Source organism: Antrostomus carolinensis, unplaced genomic scaffold, assembly GCF_000700745.2.
Source record: "Antrostomus carolinensis isolate BGI_N321 unplaced genomic scaffold, ASM70074v2 scaffold4668, whole genome shotgun sequence".
NCBI lineage: Eukaryota > Metazoa > Chordata > Aves > Caprimulgiformes > Caprimulgidae > Antrostomus > Antrostomus carolinensis.
The window spans coordinates 1-24,191 of NW_010332167.1; the positions used below are offsets into that span (position 1 = coordinate 1).

Below are 24,191 nucleotides of genomic sequence, written 5' to 3' on the forward strand. Positions count from 1 at the left end.
ACATGGTCCCACTGTGGGTCAAACCACCGCAATTATATTTCTACATACATATGTTGTTATATTTTTGGATTCAGAGGGGATCTGATGCTATCGAGTGGGGAAGCATTACAACAGGTAAAAAGAAGAGACACAAACCTGCAGTCCTGCAATGTCCATCTTCTCTCGAACGCTGAACTTCTGGCCTATCAGCCTCAGTTTTGGCACACAGTACAGCACCATGCTGTTAAACTGCAACAAGGGAAGATGTTAAACTGAGGGATCACACGCTGGACAGAGCCTGCGTTTTGATAGCTCAGGACTCTGGTGTGTTTTACTCTAAGATGCAGTTCTCGAGAAGAGATTTAAGGAGTAAGCTAGGTTCATGTATCATTACTGGAAAGCAGCAGACAGACAGAAACACGTCAGCCAGCCACTTCCCCCTTCTCCCCCTCTCTCTGGAGACAATTTCACTGCTTTGAAAGGAAACAGGAGCTCTTCTCTCAGTGTCAATGAGCACAGGCCACCTGACACAGCGAGGTGGTCCAGCTGGAAAGGCACCTCCTCAGGTGCTTTGCAAAAACACAGACCTAGGGAGAGAGATGGGAAAGACCCCTTTGGGCCTGACAAGCCATCAGCAAAGGCACATGCATGGGAAGAAGGAAGGAAATCCTCAAGGAAAAAGCATCAAGAGAAAACTGCTGCTCAGAGGAAGGAGTAGCTGGGCTTAGTTGGTGAAAGGTTTTAGTATTTGAGATTAGGAAGATGGAAATGTACCACTTCACAGCACAACTCCGAAAATAAGAGAGCAACAAAAAAACTTACCAGGAATAAATACCTATCCTGCGCTGTGCCATTCTTTGCTGATAGTTTCTGAATGTGTCCTTCTTTAATGAGCTCATTGGCTGGGTTAACAATATCCTCTTCGCCACCAAGTCGCTCGTAGACTTCCAAAAGCTTGTGCATCTTTTCCTGAGAGTACAAAAACCACAGCAATTTAAATAACAAAAATTATTCCACTTTGTCTATTTCCCACATTACCATTTTTGTGGTGAGTGTAAATAGGAAAGAAAATAGTCTTTCACTTCTGCTATAGCTTTGCATTTTCAAAAATTAATGAATACCTGCTCCCTACTCTTCAGTACTCTTACCCATTCTGCATGAGTCATACTTGGATTGTTCTATTTTAATGACATTTTGAGCTCAATTTGTTTGATATTTTTAGATATTCCCAATCAACAATAAATACATATCTTTGGACACAATGGCATCAGGTCCAGTAAAATCAATGGTCAAGTTGGAGATTAGTACCATATCAAATTGGTTCCAAGTTTGAATTTTTTAACTTCCACCCCATATCTCGGACTAACATTTCTGCTATAGCACGATAATTTCTCAGCTTCTGAGAAGTTTCACCTCTCGTATTGTTGCTGATACAATGGTCTCCATCAGGAAGCATGGTCATAGTCTGCATTTCTAAGCTAAGTCTAAAACCTCAGCTGTATGGGGAATGCTGTGCAGGAGCCTCTGTGGCGCAAAGAACTTATGAAATAGGCCAGGACAAAATGCTTAAAACAGTTTTAATGCAACTCAGGCATCCTTGGGTCTTGGTCAAAATTGTTTAAGAAGGCACTACTTTTTTATTTTCAGCAAAGCATTGTTTCGACTTTATATTAAGTCATCTGAATATTAAAGTGCCTCTAGACAGTATTCAAATAAATAAAGGTAACTAGTTCACCCACTTGCAGCTGGTATATCGAGCACTGCAGTAGCTTTAACAAGTCAAAACAAGAAAAGTGTGTAAACCTTGCTACTAGTTATAGCATTTGGAAAGGTTTGGCTTTCAACCATAACCTGGACTGATGTGCTTCAAACGGCACTGTCAGCAAATGGTCAGAAAGCGAGGACAGAGATTTATGCAATTACACCCAAAATATGCCCAAACACGGGTCTAAATCATACCTCAACCTATCTATAGATTAAGTTGGAATTTCAGGTCTTTACACACTTTGTTTACCCCCATTTGACTTGACAAGTTTCACCACAAATACACATCACACCAGTTCCTGTCCTAATCAAATTTTCTGATCAAACGAACAACCAAAAAGCTCACCAAAAAAACCCCAAACAAAACCAAGCTATTAAATTAAACACTGCAAAACCAAAATGAGGTGGGAGGGTGGACTGAAAACAAAGAAGCAAACCACCTAAGCCCCAAAAGGCAGTAAAGTTTTTCCACCAAATGAGAAGATGAACAACAGATCCCACTAATTTAAAACAAACAGACAAACAAACAAACCAGTGAACATATCAAGCTGGGTTTTTTTTAAAGGAGAAAGTAGAACACCAATAGCAGATCCAAAACCCGAGGGACATCTGCACTTTTAGGAAAAGTCATGGAAGAATGATTTCTTTCTTCTACTATACCACAACATGAGGAAGCAACCAACAGTTAATTCAAACCTCCACTAACTTTTGGAGATTTTGGAGTTCAGAAACCACAAGGTCAAACCTGAAATTCTTACTTGGATATTTTTCCTTTGAGCCTCTGGTCAGGCAAAACCTATTAATTACAGAAGAATTCAATGCAAAAAGAAGCCCTGATTAGATGCTTCAGGTTCTTATCAGCAATAAACAGGAGATGCAAAACTATCATAGCAGCCTTTTCTAACAGGTTTTTACATACTAACAGAAAAACCATCCAACACTGAAAGCTTCATATTCTTGCTGTCTGTGGAGATACCACACAGTTCCCAGCAAAATAGTTGCTACTTGTGGAAGAGTTGTTCAAGGCTCCAAACCAGAAAAATTTCCACCAAGATCTATCTTTATCAAGAGAACATGCTAGACTGAAATAGAAATAGACGGTTTCAAAACTGGTTTTCACTGAGACATATTGAAAATACCCAGACATCAGCTGGTTCCTTCCCCGTAGCAGGCACAGGAAACGTCTCATGGTGTCCTTGCTGGCTGGGAGAAGGAAGTAAAGGTCTGATACAGGAAGGGGACATAAACCTTGTACCCACAAATGATCAGGGAGTGTTAAGCCTTGTGAGTAGCATTTCAGATCTATTAGATATAGAAGCTCCTGAGGCACTTGGGTGCCCAGAAGGGATAACATCTGCAACTATGAAGTCCCGTTTACTTTACTGATAAGGCATTAGCTGTTCTGTATGTAAAGCACGTAGTAATGTTCAAAATCTCCATGGCCTCAGACTGCCCAGCTTTAGAAGTAGAGCTTAGTAAAGCTACTGACACATGCCAAATGCACACTCTATGCATTTAAAATGAGCCAAAATCAAATCAAATCAATCTCCAGCCTGGTGAAGACATGTAGGACTGAAAAAATAGTGTGAAAATCTCCAAAGATACTTTATGAATGGACCTAATTGAAATACTTTCAAGATTTTTCAATGAAAAGCAAATAATGAGTTTTATGAAGACCTCCTTTTTCAACTCATTGGGTCCTTAAGAACCAGGAAACTCAAATTTAGGCCCAACAACCCATGGTATCAGCAATAGGATTGTTTATGATAACGAGAACTCAAGATATCCAACTGATGTTTAAAGCCTGACTCACTGTATTTGAAAATTCTCCCCAGCCTGCTTTACTTTACTGAGCCCACTGCAGTGGGGAACCATTGGTTCAGCCAAGCATTTCAGTCATATTACAAACCCATGATGCAATTCCTACTCACCATCTTTCGGATGGCTGCATTCGAATGGTTGGCTGCCGTAGATATGAGCTCCAGTGATTCTGCAATAAAGGCAGCAACAGTTAAGCATGCTCCAGATTATATCTGTTAACAGTATCTTGGTTTAGTTTGGTTTTTTTTTCCCCCACCTCCCTGATTACTGTTTTCCCTGCAAAGTTGCTATTGCAAAAGCAAGGACTGTATTTTTTCCTTCCACGAAGTAAAAGGAATGCTTATAAGCGGTCGTATACACAATCACTTTTGCATGTTCAGCTGGTCCATGTGCATCTAAATGTTTAATCTTTCTGAAGTCTAAAAGTCCAAGCGAGCCAAAGCACACAGTGACAAAAATAATCAACCTACTAAAAATTAACTTAAGTGTCACTTAAGTCTTCCTAAGCATGTTTTTAAGAGTGTTTTCATAAAACAGAGCTTGTGTGCTTACAGTAACACGAATGCTGTTTTGGTCATGATGACAAACTCCCAGAAACCAACAGAAGTCCATTTCTCCTGTTCCTTTGTGTTAAAAGTCTAACCTGCTTTCCTAGGGAAAATGAATTATTTTTTCTTCCTCATTCCATTCTTATTTTCTTCCTCAGCTATCACAAGGATGTCCTCCTGTATTTGTCCTTGGCCATACAATGGATTAATTAAAAATGCTAGATGTTCTGCCATTGCAAACCTTAATATTTTGTCACTGTTTATTCGCCAAAGCTTCCTTCATTCATAGAGCTGACATATCAACCCTTTTCTCTAAGAGCATTCAAAATCCTTTTGCCCTATGGTTGGCAATATTTGATTAATTCAAATCTCCATTTCCATTTTAGCCCTGGTTTAAAGCGTCTGAACATCTGGAAAAAAAAAAAACCCCAAACAACCCAACTCCCCAAGATTTCATTGTGCTCATCAGACTGAGTGGAGTTTACATGTACTTTCAGCATCTTTCCTGTCTGGAGACTCTTCTGGAAGTTTCTTCAAATAGTCCTTTAGGAGAAGCTCATAACGAGGAATCCTTTGCACCGGTTCAAGCATGTGATGCTGCAGTGTCAGGTTTCCACACACCTCCTGTTTCTGTAAAGGAGAGAAAACAATCAGAGAGGGGTTTGGTTTTATTCCTACCTTTGGTGTTAAACAGCAATGAAAAAAGACCATTCACATAAGTTAGTGGAGTGGAAAACAACTTCTCAAGCTATTATAGAATCATTTTGGTTGGAAAAAGACCTTTAAGATCATCAAGTCTGACCATAAACCTAACACTGCCCAGTCCACCACTAAACCATGTCCCTAAGCGCTACATCCTTGGTCTTTTAAATACCTCCAGGGAAGGTGACTCCACCACTGCCCTGGGCAGCCTGGTCCAATGCCTGAGAACCCTTTTGGTGAAGAAGTTTCCCCAATATCCAATTTAAACCTCCCTTGGCACAACTTGAGGTGCCAGTAATATCACTTATTACTTGGTTGAACAGACTCACCCCCACCTCTCTCCACCCTCCTTTCAGGGACTTGGACAGAGCCAGAAGGTCTCCCCTCAGCCTCCTTTTCTCCAGGCTCAACAACCCCAGTTCCCTCAGCCGGGAACTCAGAACACTTGTGCTCCAGACCCTTCCCCAGCTCCGTTGCCCTTCTCTGGACACGCTCCAGCACCTCCATGTCCTTCTGGGAGTCAGGGGCCCAACACTGAACCCAGCACTCCAGCTGCGGCCTCACCAGTGCCCAGCACAGGGGGGAAGAGAACTTCCCTGGTCCTACTGGCCACACTGTTTATGATCCAGGCCAGGATGCCCTTGGCCTTCTTGGCCACCTGGGCACTCTACTGACTCATGTTCAGCTGCTGTCAACCAACAACCCCAAGTCCTTTTCTACCAGGCACTCTTCCCCAAGCCTGTAGCGTTGCATGGGGTTGTTGTGACCCAAGTGCAGGACCCGGCACTTGGTCTTGTTGAACCTCATACAGTTGGCCTCAGCCCACTGACCCAGCCTGTCCAGATCCCTCTGTAGAGCCTTCCTACCCTCAAGCAGATATCAGAGATGACAGGTTTCATGTGAACCTTTGTCCCATGTCTGACATTTTCTGCAGGTCTGCAACAATCTTCTTTTAGATTTTGTGTGTTCTTTCACAGGCTTATTCCATCCATGGCTCTGTGCAGTGTTTCTCCTCCCAAAGACTATATACAATGAGAAACCCCACGGGGATTTACTGCTCGCTAGAGCTCACTGTACAACAGCAGACACGCTGCTCACCAGCTCTGAAGAAGGAGCTGCCTCAATTTTTTGTATTTTTTTTTACTTGACCAAGAAGAGGGGGAGATTTGAGACTGATTACACTAAATATTACCCGATAAAGCACAAAACTGCTCTGCTTGCCATCGTACTGAGTGATGTGGTGTACTGTCCCTATGAACTGAATGGATATTTCTTTTTAAAAGAAGGGAGGAGAAATGAGAAACACAGTAAGAATAAGTAAGTTGTTTTAAAGCACAGAGGAAGTTTCTGTTAGTGACATAATCTGACTCCTGAATCCCACATCAGCACGTTAACGGCACACGCACACACACACACACTCACTCACTCTTCTCCACAGCGTTATTTTTACGTCAGCTCACTAATGCCACATCTTGGTCTGTTCTAATGTAAGCAAACCCTCAACAACTACATTAATTTTAGTATGCTGTTCTCAGAGAAAAATGCTTGTTTCAGGTATTTGCAATTTTCCTCATAAATATTACAGCCCACAACACACTGCTGACTCACTCAATTCTCAAAGCAAAGCCTGCAGATAATGAGATGAATGTCTGATAGAAAAATATTAGCTATCCTTCCAGAATTCAACGATGTAAATTTGCTTTTAAAAATACTTTGTCACAGTGTAATAGAGTGAACAATATTTCTGTTTATAAGAGATGAAGTGAATTCGTTATCTCTCAGTTTTACAGCACCACGTTTCCCAGAAAATACAACTGGGATGGAAAGAATTAAAGATTCCAGGAAGAACTAAAAGGGAGACAGAACTGCACTACTGCATATTAGTGCTTGGTTTATATTCCCAAATCCACTTACTATAACCCTCTCCATTGTCTTTTTATTCCTGCAATAGGATGAACTTTAACCCTGAACAGCAATAGGGAAGCAGAGGAGGAAGGCGTTTCAAAGTTAACATCAGTTGCATTCACATGCCAATTGTATCCTCTAAAAAGTCCGCAGTGACGAAATAAACTGTTCCAAAGAGGAAAAGTTTAATACTATGCAATTTTTTAAAGTTTTCAGTGTTTACACTGCAATTCAAATGACTTTACTAAAGGAAGGATGAACGTTCATTCTGTGTTTAATTCATGTAACAATTCAAAGCACAAAAATATACATTAAAAAGTACTTATGTGATGGCATAAGGAGAAAACTGACAAAAGAAAAGTTCTAATAAACTCACCAGCTATCAAGTTTTGTCCCCAGTAAGTGGATGTGACCCAAATAGAAAGTAAGTTTATCTTCAAGGTCAGCTAAAACAAAAATTAGGGCCACAAAAATGATCAAAGGGCTGGAGCACCTCTCCTGTGAGGACAGGCTGTGAGAGTTGGGGTTGTTCAGCCTGGAGAAGAGAAGGAGACCTTGTAGCTGCCTTCCAATACCTGAAAGGTGCCTCTAAGAAATCTGGGGAAGAACTGTTCACAAGGACATGGAGCAATAGGATGAGGGGTGATGGTTTTAAACTAGAAAAGGGCAGATTTAGGTTGGATATTAGGAAAAATTTCTTCAAGATGAGGGTGGTGGATCATTCCCCAGAGAGGTGGTGGAAGCCCCATCCCTGGCTATATTCAAGGTCAGGCTTGATGGGGCTCTGAGCAACCTGCTCTAGTAAAGATGTCCCTGCTCACTGCAGGGGGGTTGGACTAGATGATCTTTGAGGGTCCCTTCCAACCCAAACCATTCTACAATTCTATGATTAAATTAAACTTGATCAGTCACAGTCATTCTCTTATTTGTACCATGTAATTTTTGTTTTCCATTTTCCCCAGTTTATCATAATTAATAATTGTTAATTCCTTAAACTGTTTAACTATTCCATTAACAGATTAAGTGGACAGTGTGTTAATACAGGATCACAACAGACTTTAACTGGTATTTTGAAAAGTAACCATGGCTTTTGCTATCACCGAGATAGGTCAGATGGGTAGACCCAGTGTTCTGGTCAAATCTTCACCTCCTGCCGCTACAGCCATTGACAGAAGCAAAAGGTGCTGTGCTGTTGTCGCTAAAATATCCTACAGTGAAACAGTGTCATCAGTAGGCTTCCAAATTGCATCTCCTATGTGCATTGTGTCCATGCTGCCTGCCAAGGGTTTGCTCAAGCAACAGCAGAAACACTCATGGCCTCAGACAGCTGCAGAGCGGCTTTGCAGGCTGACAGCTAACACAAACCATTTGTGCTGGTAGCTTGGCGGCGAGAAGAGACAGATGAATTTTAGGGTGGGCAGATGCCTGTGCTGTAGGGGAAACAGTCACAAACTGATGGACACTTCAAAAGCCATCTCAGTGGCTCAGCACAAGCTGAAGACAGCAAGACACCTGTGTGCTTCTTACCACACTTGCTGCGCAGAACCGCAGTGAGAGCAGGCTGGGCTCAGACAGAAAAAGGGTAAGAAAAGGCCACGTGGAGTGAGAGTGTGGTAAGGGAGGACCTTCCCCTGCTCCTGCTCCTCCCAGCTTCTGTCTGAGGGCCTGGCTGGCAGCCCTGACCCTCGAGCAGGGCCTCTCCTCTCCAGCTTGCTGGGGATAACTCCACTGGACAGATGGCCCAGCCACAAACCTCCCATTTCAGGCAGGCAGCTCTGCTCCCTCCTCAGCTTAACCCTCTCCCTGCCAGCCCTCCCCTCCCAAAGGGCAGGATCTGCTTTCCCAGCACTGGTGAAGCACACACTGGAGCTTGCTGCATCCCTCTGACTGGCCCAGGGCCAGAGAGAGGTTTTACGGACGCGCCAGCACAAGCAGAGCTCTTCCCCCCTCTCCACACAGCTTTTTGTATAATTAAGAGAAAACACATGAAAATCCATGCTAAGCATCCGCCTGTAGAGCTGCGATCCCCGAGAGCTGCGTGCCACTTGGTGAGCTTCAGAAAAATCAACAAAGAGCAGATGCTGCCAGTGACATGCCCAAACTCAAGCACATTGACCTCGTAATGAAAATTTATTTATTAAAAAGCAATTCAAATTAGTAATGAGGAAAAGAAATCAAAGAGAGTTTATAAATGCATGTGTTCCAGTCAGAATTGCCAGGCCAAGGGCGAAGTTTCATTCTATGACTTCTGAGTAGAGAAAAAGGTATCTATGTGAAAAATCTGTGCCACACAGCAAAAGAGAAGAAAAGACTGCCACTAAAATTGTGTATTTTCAGTGTTAGAGCAGTATTATCTTGTAGCTAAACACTCTGTGTCATGCACTGGAAAAAAATAAACTCACACAAATAAATGAGGATCTCCAAGTCATATGCCAATTCACGACATACCTGTATATTCTGAACAACATCTTTGAATGGAGAGGACCTCTGCATACACGTGTTCACTAAGTCCATTGCTCTGTCAAAGTTCTTTACATATTCTCCATACATCTTCAGAAAAGGAGCCAGTTTCTGTAGGATATCTCCCAGCCGTGGGTTGACATTCCTATGGAAAAGAGACAGGTAAATAATGAGATCTCTGGAAATCAATTGTATCTTCAGAGAGAAAAGACAACTGTAAGACTTTCACAGTTGTCTCGCACAAGCACTTAACACACATATCTAATCAAGATATTTCCATTTAGCTAAGTTTAGTTCAGCTAAGTTTAGTTTAGAGTAATCTATGTGGTACCCTAGATGAAACCACAAACACTAATCTAAATGTACAAAGGATATTTCTGCTCCCACTGTCACTCTCGAATCAAGATCAGATTCAAACCAACTATCCATTGTTAAAGAAAGATCTGTATCTCTCTGCTGTCCAGCACAAAACCTTGCGGAAACTTTCACTTCTTAAAAATAATCTTTTCCACTATAGCCAAACGTCTGAAGAGGTTTTAATGCAAAGAGATCACTCAGTTCAGCTGGGCAGTCTCAGGGGGCCACACACACATTTGCCTCAAGACCCCCCAGGCTGGGAGCAGTGACAGCCACACACCTTTGTCTCCTCTACAGTCACAGCCAGGCAGAACACCAGTTGTTTTCCCCCCCTAGTTTTTCTCTCCTGCTGACTCTCGACTTTGCAGTCTGACCTCACTAGACCCCCTCCAGCCATTTAACAAGCTTTCCACCCTCATCTGACTTCCAAACTCTCCAGTTTCCCTCCCCTTTTATTACAGCTGTGTCTGTAAATGCAAGTCAGGTGCCAAGGTGCTGAGACTCATTGATTCCTTCTAGTCATTGCCCAACGATGTGCAGACAGGCTCAGCTAAGACAGGTGTGAACTCTGGTCTTGTCGGCATCATTTAGGGTACCTGGAAAGGTGCCGTGTCAGCACTATCTGCACCTTCCACTGTGAAGAGGACACTCTTTGCAGCCAGTGTGCCATTTCCAGTCAAGTTTCCTAGATCTGCCTTACCTTTCTACCTAGTGCTGCATTTCTGCATCATCGATCATTTATTACAACTTAATAATTGGTATTGGTACCAAATTTAATTGGTACTTGACCATTATTCCTCATTGAAAAAAAAACCCAAACAAAAAACAAAACAACAAAACAATATACATCTATTTTCTTAAAAAAAGTACATTTACACTGTAACCAATAATATTTATTATCTCTTAGAACACAAGGCCGTCAAATTCTGGGGTGAAAACTTGTGCAACACTGTGGTGCTCAACAACAGAAGTGGTTGCATAACGGACATAAGAAGATTTATAGATATGAAGTAATCTACCTTATCTGTCCAGATTTTCCATTGGTTTGCTGCTATAAAGCTAATTTTTACATTAAATTAAATTTTATACAACCATATCAAAATTCATTATAGGAAATATAAAATGGATGTTTCTCACAAAGTCACCAACGTGGCATGCAAAGTCTAGACTGGGACGTGATGACGCATTTTCCTTCTTCAAGAAGTAACTGCATTTTTCTAATACGTCACAGCAGAGCCAAAATAATTCATCTATGGAGCCAAAATAAAAAAGTTCCTTCCTTCCTAGTACTGCAATTTCATAGTACTGCAATAATAGGAGAGTGGAATTACAGTAAGGAAAACAGATCTGGCTGCTCGGATTGAAAAAATTCTCACAATGTACTCTAAAAATTTTGAGTACTCAGATCTATCCCTGAATTCGGAAATGCTTGAGACTCCATACTAATGCTTTAAATAACAAGTGAACTACTGCATTAAACAATTAAACAAACTACTAAATTAAACAATTAGACTAGGCCTTATGGTTGCTACAGTTTCTTGAAAATGTATTTTTAAAATAATCGTAATGACAGTTACCCACCATTCTTGTGTAATTCTTGTTTTGAGCTCAGGAAGAAGAAATTGTCCATGGAAACAATAGATGGAAGAAATATTTGAAAAGATGCCCGTTATCACTTCAGATGAAATACCTGCTTCTGACAACTTAGTGCAAAAAACCTGCATGAGATGACAAAACAGTCCACCATGTATTTACAAAAACCAATCCTAGACGCGCTGGCTTTAGATTGCAATATCACAAAGCTGACTGCCTCAAAACAGAGCTACAGCTTTTGACTGCTGGTAGTCAGCCCTTGAGGGCTTCTGGGAGGTTCACAAAACATAAGCCCACTGTCAATCAGGGTGAGATTTATGACTATGGGCCATAGATATAAATTAGAAAAAAACAAGGGATAAATCGAAAAAGATTGAAACTACTGAGAAGATCAAACATCTCGTATTTGGGAGTGCAAGTTGCAAAGAACAAGCAGTCCCTGAAGAGCACTTACTCCTACTCACATGAAGCAAAATAAATAATGTGATTATTTTGTTTCTCTGTGGGAAAAATTACACTGTACTGAACAAAAGGGAAAGACACTCCCTAGATTTCTAAGGTCTTGAAATAGTCTCTACTCATCCAAAGCAAACATTCAAAAGCCTTCCACAGAGGTCCTAGAATTGGAGGGTAGCTGCAATTTACAGCTTCTAACAAGATTTCCAGCCAGGTGACAATTTTCTCTTTTTTTTTTTCCCTCCCTTCACTTTTAAAAAGCACTTGGTTAGCAATGTGACTCATCTTCATTTTTAATTTTTTCCTGCACGTTCATCTTTTTTTTTTCCTTTGAGATAATTACAGAAATGCCTGAAGTATGCAGACTCACCTCAATGTTTATGTGGAAGAAAGCTCAGACTCATCACTCATTTACTTTATCCCCACATGTAACCGTGATAGACAACATTTACGAAACACAATGGGGTAAAAAAAACTAATCCGCTGTGAGCACGAGGCTGAGCCACGTGGCCTGATTTTAGTAAAACTCAAACCTCTTGCAAATTACAGAGCAATCACGGATTTCATTATTCCTCCGTGCCTTCACGTGTCCCCATGAGTTCCCCTCCACGTGTGCTCAGGGAGGAACTGGATGTTAATGGTGTCTGTACCTTGGGCTGCTGCTTTCCCATTCCTCTTTCTGACATCCTAATCCTCCGGTTCCAGCTCAGGGAAGCTACTTGCCAAAAGCTCACCTCTGGGACCTATGACATGCATCCCGGTAAGCAAACTCCATCTCCCACCCACAAACCCTGTTTTCACACTATTGGGCTACAGGTTAGGGGATGAACAGGAGACACTGTTGCTGCTCAGAGCAAATAAAGCTGAGTTTATTCAAAATTGAATTACCTGGTCCAATAGATGGAGTCTTTTAACATATGCTTCTTCCGTATGGAGCAGTTCATTGGCGATGTTGAATAGCTTTTGGGGCTCTGTACACTGAAAAAAAAAAGTTACAAATAACACAATCCATCTGCACCTACAAATCCAAATTTCATCAACTGTTCTTTTTTTCCCATTTTCTCAGTGGGCCAAATTCCCTGCCAGTAGAGAAGCCTGAAGTGGAGGAGGTTAACACATTTTAGAATCTGCTCCGCATCCCTCATCAAAGGATCAGTTTGCTCCAGAGACATTTTTAAAGCTATTTGCTGAAAGAGCAATTAGTAATGCAGTCAAGGGCTGGCCAGGACATCACTTTAGTTCATTATGGTTTTCTATAAAGAAACAGAAACATCCTCCAACTCTGGAAATATGTCTAGTCTATCTGGCAACTAAGGCACTGTAAATCAACTGTTCTCCTTTTTGGATTCAGGTCCTGTGGCTAAAAAGAAAACTAGAAACCAGACCTGTTTGGCCACAGATTTCTTTACCTGGCCAGAGCAGCATTACTTTCTACGGCATATTTCAAAGATTTTTGTGCAGCTTTAAACACCAGCCAATTCCCTGGAAAGAATTTCCAGCGATGTAACCCAAGTCATTCACTGAAGTCTTTCATTAAGCTCATTTAAAAAAATAAAATGAGAAAGGACTAATTAAAAAACCTGAATGCAGTTAAGAACCACTGACTTTATTCACAGTTTAGCCAAAAGCCACATAGAGTCTTTGCTCTCTAAGTGCTTAAAAATACTTGAATTATTAGGACAGAGGCTTTAGCTTTCTGACAAACTCTAGATACTTTTCTAAGGGTCTAGACTTAAAACACCATGATTACATATAACCAAACCAAAACTAGGGTCCAGAACTGAGGGCTGGCCTGTTTGTGTTCAGGAATACAAACATCCAAAAGGGACAGCAAAGATGATCAAAAAGTAGGGAAATTTTACTGGGCTGGATCTGGAAAAAAAAGACAACTGCAATGAATGTGTGAGAGATGTAAAAAGGATTAACAGAAGAGAGAGCATCAACTGCGTGCAATTACTTGCTATTTCTTCCATGGGAAAACTAAAGAGCATCAAATAAAATTACCAAGGTGCTGCTTCAAGACCAAGAGCCACTTCCTTGAGCAACATGTCACTATAGATGCTAAAACTTCACACAGGTTCACAAAAGGACCAGGCAAATCCATGGAGTAAAAGTCCAGCTGAAGTCTATTAAACACGCAGGACTGTTTCCAGTTCAGGAAGCACCCGGGCCCCTCACCAGCAACAGCACTTTCTATCCCAAATGTCTATATGTGCGCTCGCTCGTGTTTGTGGCAGGCACCTCTAGACGTCACCCTGCTGGCCACCATCAGACTGTTAGAAAATGTCAATTAAATGCTCTTTTTAACCTTTGCCAACATAATCTTATTTTGTTTCTAAACAAAGTTAATGAGAAAAATTTAAATACAGCCCCCTGCCCACATTTAGATAAACTGCGATGCAACTGAAGGACTTTAAAGATTTTTCAAAGCTAGCCATGGATTCAAACAAACTAGACCTATGGTTGTCCTACACAAAATCATAGAATCACAGAATGGTTTGGGTTGGAAGGGACCTTAAAGATCATCCAGTCCCAACCCCCCTGCCATCAGCAGGGACACCTTCCACTAGACCAGGTTGCTCAAAGCCTCATCCAGCCTGGCCTTCAACTCTTCCAGGGAGGAGCAGCCACAGCTTCTCTGGCCAACCTGGGACACTGTCTCACCACCCTCACAGTGAAGAACTTCTTCCTAATATCTAATCTAAACCTCCCCTCTTTCATCTTAAACCCATTTCCCCTTGTTTTGTCATTAACTGCCCTTATGAAAAGTCCTTCCCCAGCTTTCTTGTAGCCCCTTCAGGTACTGGGAGCCACTATAAGATCTCCCTGGAGCCTTCTCTTCTCCAGGCTGAACAGCCCCAACTCTCTCAGCCTGTCCTCACAGCAGAGCTGCTCCAGCCCTCGGATCATCCTGGTGGCCCTTCTCTGGACTTGTTCTAGCTGCTCCATGAGGTACCACTTAGCCTGAAGTACCCCCAGTTCCATGATATGAATATGAATTGAAGGAAGGTGAATAGTTTTTCTGCATTTGAAACAGCATCAGTCTTCCTTTAAAGCGACTTCTCTCTTCCTAGGCACAAACCTGGAGACAGGCAACCATGCCATGAATAAAGCTTGGACACATACTCTGCCCACCCGACTACTCAAATTATTTCAAGCAAACTCAGATACTCTTTAAAGCTATTCTAACACGCTACACAACATCCTGCTCCATTCATTCATGTGATATATATATTAATATTTAGGGGAAAAGAAGAAAAAAAATCACAGCACAACAAAGCTTTGAACTTGTTACAAGCAAACACAACATATTACAGCTTACAATGAAACGCACTGCTGGCCGTTCAAATGCCAGTAACTACGAGGATCTCTCACTGAGAAAGAATTTCTTTGCCAGTTCTGCTGGGCGCAGAGGAGCGCCTGAATGAAAGGCACTGACATAACCAGGCTGGCAGGCCAGCCGCCAAGAGCATCCTTTCATTTGGTCAAGTTCAGAATCTGAAAAATAATTATTTCCAACCAAATACATTTGTTCTCAGAAGTAAATCTTTACATAGCGCAGGCACTTTTTAACCTCCTGACCTTCACCATCTGCAACTCAGTTTATATTTCAAAAAAAACTCGCTGACGTTTCCTTAAATACCAAACAACGGCGGAACAGTCTCTCAGCTTGAAATCAGTTTTAAAGAGCAACTCTATCTTCAGTTGCTGTCTTTGCTCGTGGCAGTTAGGCATGTTTTTCAGATTAATTTGCAACACATTTGCCTTTCAATGGACATAACATTTTAAATGAAATAGCAGATTAATTAAACGTGAGGCAGGTCCCATCCTTCTAACCTTATTTTGTGCAATGGCAGGACAGTGTTAACAAAGACTGAGAGTAATTCAGTTCAATATGAATGAGATATTTCATGGTTTATGTTTCTAAATGAAAAGGAAAACAAATTTGCAAACTCAAATGTGGGTTATATTCCTTATGGAAAAGTCTTATTTAAGTCTTTGAGTCACACCAGTGAAGCATATTTAACCTTACTAATGAAGCCCTGGAAAAACAACGTGCCGTTTACAAGGCACATAAATTACATAGAAATGTAAAATATTTGTAGTCTTCCACCCTATGCAGATTTTAGGCTGTTTGATTCTTGTAAATGTATTTCACTCCTGCTTTGCCCAGTGTGCCTGCTGACTCACTGCTCGGCGCGGTCATGGCACGTTCTGACTGTCCTCCAGTGCCACACGTTACAGCCCTACATCTACAGCAGAGTCTCGTTAAAACAGGTTAGCTGGCGGGGTGACAAGCAAGATGAGAAAAGGGAAGCAGTAGGTGTTGTCTTCATGATGCAGGAAGTGAAGGACTTCCAGTGCTCGAAGCAGCAGTCGCATGATGCTCTTTCACTTCTTTGCAGAAGGTTCAAAAATTCATTTCCAGCTGTAACTGTACATAAAATATTTTAAAGAAAAAGGAAACGCCATCCTGAAAACAAACTGAGCTAGCTTCTCATAAAGGTCAGATTCACGTCCGTGGTGGGAATACGTTCGCACCTCAAATACCCTAATCCCAGATAGAAACTGGGGAATGGTGCATGCTGGGCTGATCTGTGCGTGTAAGCGGCCCCAGGTGCATCACTGCTTCCTGCAAACCCACTCTCCGAGCCGGCTGGGCACCCACCGAGCGTGCCCGGGCCAAAGATTCACAAATGCAATGACTGACCTGGCTATCACAAAAAGCAAATTTGAAAAGAAAATTTAAAGTAAAAAAACCAAAGGCTTGACATGAGAAAACTTGGGCAATACCCTGAAGTAACTGTTTTTCATACAACTGGTTGTGCCCAACCACATTCAGTTACCATCACTATCACAAGAGGCGTTCAGCAAATCTTTAAAGAAAGCTGCTGGGATATGGTTTAGGTTAAAATCATATACAGTTATGCTTTAAAACCCTACCAGTCACCCCTACAAAGAATGCAGAAATCCCAGAAAGATTATAGACTACTTCCTATTCAGAAATGCTGAAAACAATGTGGAAAAGTTATTCTATGCTTGATCTTCTTTGTTGTATTGAGATCTCATTTTCCTTAGAGTATTAAAAAAAAAGAAAAAGATGATGAGAGCGTATGTCATTTTTCTTAACCAGCACTATGACTAAAACATTGACCTATGCACTTTTTTTCAAAATATACATGGAGATAATCTTACCCAAAGGTCTGACTTGCAGGACTGCAGGCCAAATTCTCCAACGCAAACTGTACAATGAAAGCAGCAGTGAAATTCCAGCTACGTACAGGTGGAATGGAAGCTGTGGCTGTCAGTGACTGGACGAGGCCCACGTGGGACTTCATTATTACTATTTTGCCCAGCAGGAGCAGGACAGATGGAGAAAGGCATTTTTTGGTGATTACTAATGAGCACATATTACTTTTAGTGAAAAATATCTAAATAAAAAATATGAAGAAGTGTTAGCCTTCTCCGAAGCATCACTCTGTTCCTCCCAGGTAGTCAGCAAAAGCCTTGGGTAGATGACTACAGAGCGTGACAGCTCCTCAGTCTCACTTTTATGTCATTTCTTTTTTTTTGGTACCCATCAAGGCTAACATGCCTCAGTTCTTGGAGCTCCTGACATTTTCTGAGACATTATCAAAACTAATAAGCTCCCCTTGTTCATTTTCATTTTGAGAAAAGATAACTGGAAATCCCAGTAAGTCACTCCTGAGATTTTAAACATATTCCAATAATTGTGTGCTAATAGTGAGACCTGTTAGGCTGTACTGCAGAATCCCAAAGGAAGCGACATCGCAGTGCAGAGCTAAACCTAGACTAAATAAAACAGTACGAGTCATACATCAGGCAATGTTACTTCACTAGCCATGGGATGTGTGAAAGCTCGGGTGGTGGATGGAGAGAGAGATCTCTGAAGTAGAAAATTAGAGAAGAAAAAAGCAAATCTGCTTTTTTTTTCCCTACTTATGTTTATTCATGAGCTTCACTTAACTTGATATCCTAGGAGTTACTGAGCCATCATTAAATCATTCTGCAGCTGTACTTCTTATGCATCCTCCTTCAGCTACAATAAAGCTTTCTGGAGACTTGCATATTTAATGAGAGTGCTGGTTCCCTCCACAGTGCAGCTGCAAAGCCTGGTAGTAGAGTTAGGAAGGAGGGAGCAGGAAAAAGATGCTGGTTCCTGAGATAAAGCTTTCTGGAGGAGTTTGGGTCGCCCTAGCTCTCATTCCAGCAGCTGCTGCTGACTGAATCTCCTCTCTTCCTTCCAGTGGGGCAGGTTTTCTGGCAAACTACCAGATTTGGCAAGGGTGATGTGAATTTCCAGCCTAAGAATAACCATTGAACAAGTCAACTTTGAATCGCACTTGCTCTCCTCGCTGGAAGCCACGGCCCTTTACCCTAATCTTTAGTCCACAGTGCCTGAAACTTGCAACAGAATCAGAGGGGAGAGTGGGAGGACGATGTGGACATCTAACACACCAAGTAGCTTCACATGCTGCGCCCCCAGAAGAGGGCACAATCCTTCTGCTACACAAGAGGCAGCAGATCTCTAAGCCTTCTGCCTCCATGTGCATGCAAACACAAGCTTGGTGTAGGTTGGTTAGTTCAAGAACACCTTTTTGAAGGTGAAATCAACTCAAAATGTAAGGGAGAACCTGAAGCGCATCACACAAACGCACTTCAGGAAGAAGAGTAGCACAAGAAAACAAAAAAAAGTCTTCCTCTAGAGATCTCTCTCTTTTATAAATTCACCAAGCATGCTACAGTGAAGTATGACCTCGTAATGTTTTATCAGCATTATTTCACACCATGTGGATATTTAACCTAAGGAACAAGACTTAAAAACCAGCCATCAATGTTGGCCATCTGATATCTTAGAAAACATTGGTATTTGTCAGCAAAACACTTCTTAATCATATGGCAAAGTCTTCCACTTGGGTTTGCCACAGTTGGTTTGATACTACATTCCTACTCCAAAGAGTAAATTTAATTACCAGATTAAAGATTTTTTAATTTAATGCATTATTTTCTTGCTGGTTTGTTCCAACTAATAAACAATCTTTTAAACAATATTTCAGTTGCACCCATGCACATACATATACATTATGAATACAAAATAATTCAAGTATTTCAGAGTGCACGTATGTGTGTATAAACACACACGTGATGGAAAACCAACAGCAGCAGGTGAGAAGCCTTGCACCATGATGGTGATGCTGCCATCTGAGATATAAACAAGCTTTCACCCGCAGATTACTGAAGAGATACCAGATGTCAATGGAGGCATTTGATGTTTTGTTAATAGATCATAGAATCATGGAATGGTTTGGGTTGGGATGGACCTTAAAGCTCATCCAGTTCCAACCCCCCTGCCATCAGCAGGGACACCTTCCACTAGACCACATTGCTCAAAGCCTCATCCAGCCTGGCCTTGCTAATATATAGATGTTAACTGGAGTCTCCATCATGAAAATGTTTCCTTCCAACCCTGCATCAAATTCTTGCACATCAGATAAAAGACAAAGGTTTCCTTCGGCAGTACAGCCCCTGCAATCCTGCTGGATCCCCTGTTTCATATTGCCATGGATTCACTCCTCCACAAGCTGAAGGCAATCTGCACCACAGCCTTCCATGCCCAGGCACTTACGTCTGACATACGCAGTGTGTCCTCCTGGCTCTCAAGGAGGTGGGACAGGCTGATGGGTTCCTCCTCCTGAATCCACACCAGCCTCCCGGTGGGACTGCAGACTGGCAGAGAGGTGAAGGAGATCACATCCTCCCCACCTAGAGAAAGCACTTGGGTTTGGCCAAACAGACCTGGTTCATGCAGTCCTCACTGCTTCCTAGTCTACTGGGTCCCTTCCACGTCCCACTGACTAACCTTGCGCTAGTACTTGGCAGGTCTGACATTCACCAAATTTGCAGAAGGAGGAGCATGGAAATAAAGCGCTGGAGAGTCCCAGGCTCTGAATGGCACGAATGGAAGGTGAGTCCACTCACACCAGGCTCAGCAGGAAAAACAGCAGCATAAAGCAATGCATTTCTGAGAGAAAGTCTGGGTCTTTTTCATACCTTCCTGTAGGGATGTTTGCCTCATGAGGCTGTCTTCTATTCTTGGAAAAAACGGGGACACCACAGAGCACTAGTTGTACTCTGAATTGTCAGCTCTGAGAGGCACTTGTGCACCACAAACCCACATGCAATTTTCATCAGTCTTCAATAGTCACTGGCTGGTTCGACACAGAAGCTACTGAATGAGTTTTAACTCATTTTAACCCCATTTCCCAAGGGACAAGCTCTTGATGTATAAAAATCAGGATATATTTGGTGATTTCAACAGAACCACCCAAAACGGAAGAGAGTAAATCTAGATTAGATATGAGGAAGAAATTATTTGGTGTGAGGGTGGTGAGACAGTGTCCCAGGCTGGCCAGAGAAGCTGTGGCTGCTCCTCCCTGGAAGTGTTGAAGGCCAGGTTGGATGAGGCTTTGAGCAACCTGGTCTAGTGGAAGGTGTCCCTGCTGCTGGCAGGGGGGTTGGAACTAGATGAGCTTTAAGGTCCCTTCCAAACCAAACCATTCAATGATTGCACAAACTGAGGTGTGAACACTACAGGTCACTAGCTACAGTTCACTAGTTGCTAGTGCTCATCATACTCTTTAAAAAAACAGAAATCCAGTACATTTTACTGTCATGATGGATGGGGGGTGGGGGAAAGAAAAAAGCCCAAAACACCCCCTAACACAAACAATAAAACTCCACCAAAGAAAAAATGGAATATTTTGCAGACATTTTACTCAAAGCATCTTCTGTTTCCTTTTTCTGGAAAAAGCTAACCCATTCTATCATCACTATTTCTAAAAATAACTGTCTTGAAGAAACAGATAATCAAAAGAAACTGTCATTAATCTTATACAGTTGCAGTGAATACACAACAGCCTGGGCTACATTACTGTGGATTCAAGGAAAATCTCTTCTAGCTCCAGTTTCCTGAAACGTAATTTGATATAACTACCCTCAAAACAACCTTTTTGCACTCAAAGGTTGTCACACCAATAGCAGCACAGGCTTTGTGGGGAAAAAACCCCCAAATTACTGTGAGAAGAGATTTCCATCAAGCATGTCCTTCTAGGATGCAAGGCCATCACCCTGCAAGATGTACTATCCAATGAGTCCCTGCACACATGGAGCCCCGCTGAGAACACCACGGTCTAACAGCTAGAAGCTGAAGCTAGAGAAATCCAAACAGAAACACAAGGTGCAAGTCATTACCTACAAAACCACTTAAATTTTAATAACTTACCTCTGGCTATGATGGATTCTTTTATATGAAACCTTTAAAATCAAGACTGGTAACTTTTCTGAAAGATACTGTCTAGGTCAGAAACAAGTTTTAACCTGCATCAAGCATGAAATGATAATGACCATTGTGATTCTTTGAGGTAAACCCAAACAAACAAAAAACCCAAACAACGTATGAAAGTGATGCAAGGGATGTCTGGCCAGAGTCAGGAACTGGTTTCAGAGCATTTAATAGTAACAAACAAATTACCTTACCTTGTTTACATCCAAATATTCTAACTTTGGCACTTCTGCTGTCTCTTGTTCCTCACTGCTTCCTTCATCAATGTCACTGTCTTCATCCTGTGTAGAGTCTCTCTTCTGCTCTGCAGGGGAAGCTTTGGTGCCCTTTCTGTCAGGTTCCATCTCCCCTGGGTTCCCAGACACGCTGGGCTTCTTTTGCTCTGCACTGTCTTCACTGGGGAAAGTCTCCCCTGCCACGCTACAAGAAGGACTGTCAATGCCACTGTCTCTGTTGGGAATTTTACCATTACTGTTCAGTTCTGCACTTGAGTCTTTATTGCCAAGCTCTCCAGAGGGCTCTTTGCTCACAGTCACAGCAGTACAGTCTTCATGGCTTTTGCTATCGCCTATGCTTAGCTCTTTAATTTTCATTATGTCTGTGTTAGATAGATCTGTGCTGCATGATACGTCTTGCTTGTTTTCACCTGCTTCACTTTTTTCATTTGTGGAAGAGCTGCTGGAGGCCACCACGTCACAGTCACATGAGCTTGGTTGTCTGGATGAGTCCAGGCCAGGTTCCATCTTTAGAGCTAAATTTAGCTGGTTTCTTTGAAGAACATGGACAGGTTGCCTGCAGGTGAAGGGAAAGCATCACAGTCATTCATATTAACACTCAGAGGTTTCAAAAATGCCTCAAAAAAGAGAGGGCCTGACTATCCCTTGATTCAAGTTGTCTTTTTTGCACCTCTCTTACATTCCTAGGAGGCAAGCATGTGCACATTGCTGTAATAATATTCACCCAACAATTTCAGATAAAAACACTCCCCCCCCATAGCCATAAGTTTTACTGAAATGGCACCACTAGAATCCTGTGCCCTTAGGACTCCCCACATTGCCTTGAAGGACAGTCTGGTTTGAAGGTTTGGGGAGGGAGGAATCATCTTTTAAAAGAAGCATTTGGTTGTGTGTTTGGTTAAACAGGAACTCACATTCTTCAACAGAACAAAACCTTTGGGGCAAGGTATTTTCTGCCAGAGAGAGGATGTTTTTGAAGCACAAGAAGGCACTATTTTGTCTTTTCGAAAGACACCCTACCAGATTCACCCAGGTGATAAGACACACCAAGGCACAGTACAGTGTCTCTGTCTCCATCTCCCTCTTTACAAAAAAACCCCCTTAGCTCTATCAGGCAGATTTGGTCTTCGGAGAGTTTTCATGTGTTTGTAGAAGGAGCTGGTTTTACAGCAGGAGCTGGTTTTACAGTAAAATACATATATTTTATCCTATTCAATGTCTCTTATAAGAGGAAATGCTGTCCTCCATGACGTTGTTTCACACTACACTGTGATTTAACTCTCCCCTGCCTCCAAGAAGCAAGCAAACAGTATGCCTGATGTTTTTTGAATCTTAGACAGAAAGCTCAGTTATTTTATACCAATCAAGTTCCTATAATGCAAAAACCAAATCCAACAACAAATCAACTTACTGAAAGCAGACTCTGGGCTACTTGTTTCTGGTAGAACACTTACCAAATTCAGCAGGTCTTAAGCTCCTTAAGAACAACTGTATGTTACAAAATAAAGTTGCTGAAACACATGCTTTTATTTAAAAAAAAAAAAAAATCATTATGTAGTCAGTCAAGTTTTGCACTTCCAGTAGAAAACATCCTGAGATGAGTTTCTACACAATAATTACAATTGTTTTCTATTTATTCTAAGTTAAAAACACAGAAAAGGCAGATTAGAGCAGATCTTGCAATGCCATATTTACCTAATACTTTCAAATTTCTCAATAAGCGTGTTGACTCCTGCTGATATTGGTATTTCTTCCTCTCCAGGTGCTAAGCTCCTTGACGACTTGGGATCAGCTGGCAAAGGCCGAGAAGGTGCAGGAGGAATTCTTTCCTGCCCAGGTTTGAGATGAACAGGCTTAGGAGGAACTAATAAAAGAGAGGGGGGAAAACAGGAGGATAAATCTCCATCTTCTTTATCCTAAACTGGGAACAAAATCCAAGCGCTCAATGCAGAACGAGGCGTAGCCATTCTCTCCCCATCCTTTACAAATTGCACAGGTGCAGTCCCAAAGCATTTCTCACAGCAAAAGTAAGCTGCCATGCACTAAAGAAAAATGATGGGCTTCTACTTTGTATTTCTCCAGCCGTATTAGACGTGTTAACAAACTGAGCAGCTCGCAGAACTTTACCGCTTCCTTGTTACCAAACAGGATGCACAGCTCACACTTCGTTTTTGCAAATGTGCTCACCATCTCAATCACACTAACGAGTTTCCCCTCCCATGACTTTTCAAAACTGAGGCGCTCTGTTGAATCTCTTATACTGGGGAAAAAAAGGTAAAAAAAAACCCAACCCAAACAACCCAAAACAAACCACCAGAAAACAATCCCACCATGGAGTTCAGTGCCTTGTGTTTGCTTGGTCAAAACGCCACTGGGAGAATATAATAGCTTTTCTTCCTTTCATTCTCCCTCCCCCATGTCTTTTGTGGTGTAGTCTTCACAAATTTCCTTCCTCTTTTGGTTCTACATTGAGTTATAGAGGATATAAATAAAACACACATTGTAAGAATGTACAAGTTCTGCTTAAAGATTCAATAGGAGGTGAAAGCTACAAAGTTAATAACAATATTTTTAAAAAATGTAATGTAATTTTAAAGTAATTAATAAAAAAAATTATTCCGCCCTTATATTGATTGCAGAGCAAGTGGTTTTGAAAATACGCAAGCAGTAACCCATGGCAACAGGTTCACATGCTGTTATAGTTTCAGAGAGTGAAAGCAGCCTCACGTAGCCAGACCTGACACTAGAAGGCAGAAAAACCGACTGCGCAATTACTCCCAAAGCACAGGCTACTTGGAGCAGCGCTGCCGACTATCCCCTCCAGTCTAGACTATCCAAAGGGTTAGCACATTAAATGAGGAAACTCTAAAGATGTGTTTTATTAAACAATATTTTCAAGAAAAATTTATTTCAAGCATTTCCTATTTTTTAATGGCCCATATGGCACATCAGCACAACAAGACTAACAGCTTAACAAAGCTTTAATTAGCAATTGTTCTGAATGTA

General features: G+C 41.7%; 1 protein-coding gene across 1 annotated transcript in view; it reads right to left on the minus strand.

The window, feature by feature from the left end:
* Positions 1–135: 135 nt before the first annotated feature.
* Positions 136–24,191, minus strand: part of LOC104529171 (FYVE, RhoGEF and PH domain-containing protein 3) — a gene marked incomplete at its 3' end in the record, with an annotated part of 30,531 nt that continues 6,475 nt past the window's right edge. Inside the window, exons 2-10 of the mRNA XM_010173386.2 lie at positions 22,881–23,049; positions 21,144–21,741; positions 12,474–12,563; positions 11,118–11,254; positions 9,168–9,324; positions 4,604–4,742; positions 3,675–3,733; positions 802–948; positions 136–228 (exon numbers count right to left, since the gene is read on the minus strand). Coding sequence (XP_010171688.2) covers positions 136–228; positions 802–948; positions 3,675–3,733; positions 4,604–4,742; positions 9,168–9,324; positions 11,118–11,254; positions 12,474–12,563; positions 21,144–21,741; positions 22,881–23,049 — 1,589 coding nt within the window. The remainder of the gene's footprint in view (positions 229–801; positions 949–3,674; positions 3,734–4,603; positions 4,743–9,167; positions 9,325–11,117; positions 11,255–12,473; positions 12,564–21,143; positions 21,742–22,880; positions 23,050–24,191) is intronic.